The sequence below is a fragment of the Eimeria mitis genome, genomic scaffold (assembly GCF_000499745.2).
Source record: "Eimeria mitis Houghton genomic scaffold, Emh_scaff534, whole genome shotgun sequence".
NCBI classification, from domain to species: domain Eukaryota; phylum Apicomplexa; class Conoidasida; order Eucoccidiorida; family Eimeriidae; genus Eimeria; species Eimeria mitis.
The window spans coordinates 15285-15640 of NW_013573617.1; the positions used below are offsets into that span (position 1 = coordinate 15285).

At 50.0% G+C, this 356-nt stretch overlaps 1 protein-coding gene across 1 annotated transcript in view; it reads left to right on the forward strand.

Moving 5' to 3' along the window:
* The window catches only part of EMH_0015340 (uncharacterized protein), a gene marked incomplete at both ends in the record, with an annotated part of 6339 nt that overhangs the window by 5806 nt on the left and 177 nt on the right, over window positions 1–356 (forward strand). The window contains one exon of the mRNA XM_013500382.1: window positions 306–354. Coding sequence (XP_013355836.1) covers window positions 306–354 — 49 coding nt within the window. The remainder of the gene's footprint in view (window positions 1–305; window positions 355–356) is intronic.

Genomic DNA, 356 nt, shown 5'->3' on the forward strand with positions numbered 1-356 from the left:
TTTTTTTTTAGTTTTTATTTTTTGTTTGTCTCCTGTGTTTGTGTTCTTTCTCTTTCTCCCTTTCCTTGCATGTCTAAATCATCTATCTCCTTTGTTTTCATGCTGTTGCTGCTGCTGCTGCTGCTGTTTGTTTATTTATCTGTAGCGTTGCTGCTGCTGCTGTTTGTTTATTTATATCTAGCGTTGCTGCTGCTGCTGCAATGACTGTTGCATTTGCTGCTGTTTCTGCTGCTGCTTCTCCTACTGCAACCGCTGCCGTTCTCACTGTCCTGCTGCTGCTGCTGCTGCTGCTGCTGCTGCTGCAGACAGGAGGGGGTACTGGCGGGGGCCCCTCGCGGGGGGGCCTCGGGGTCGCC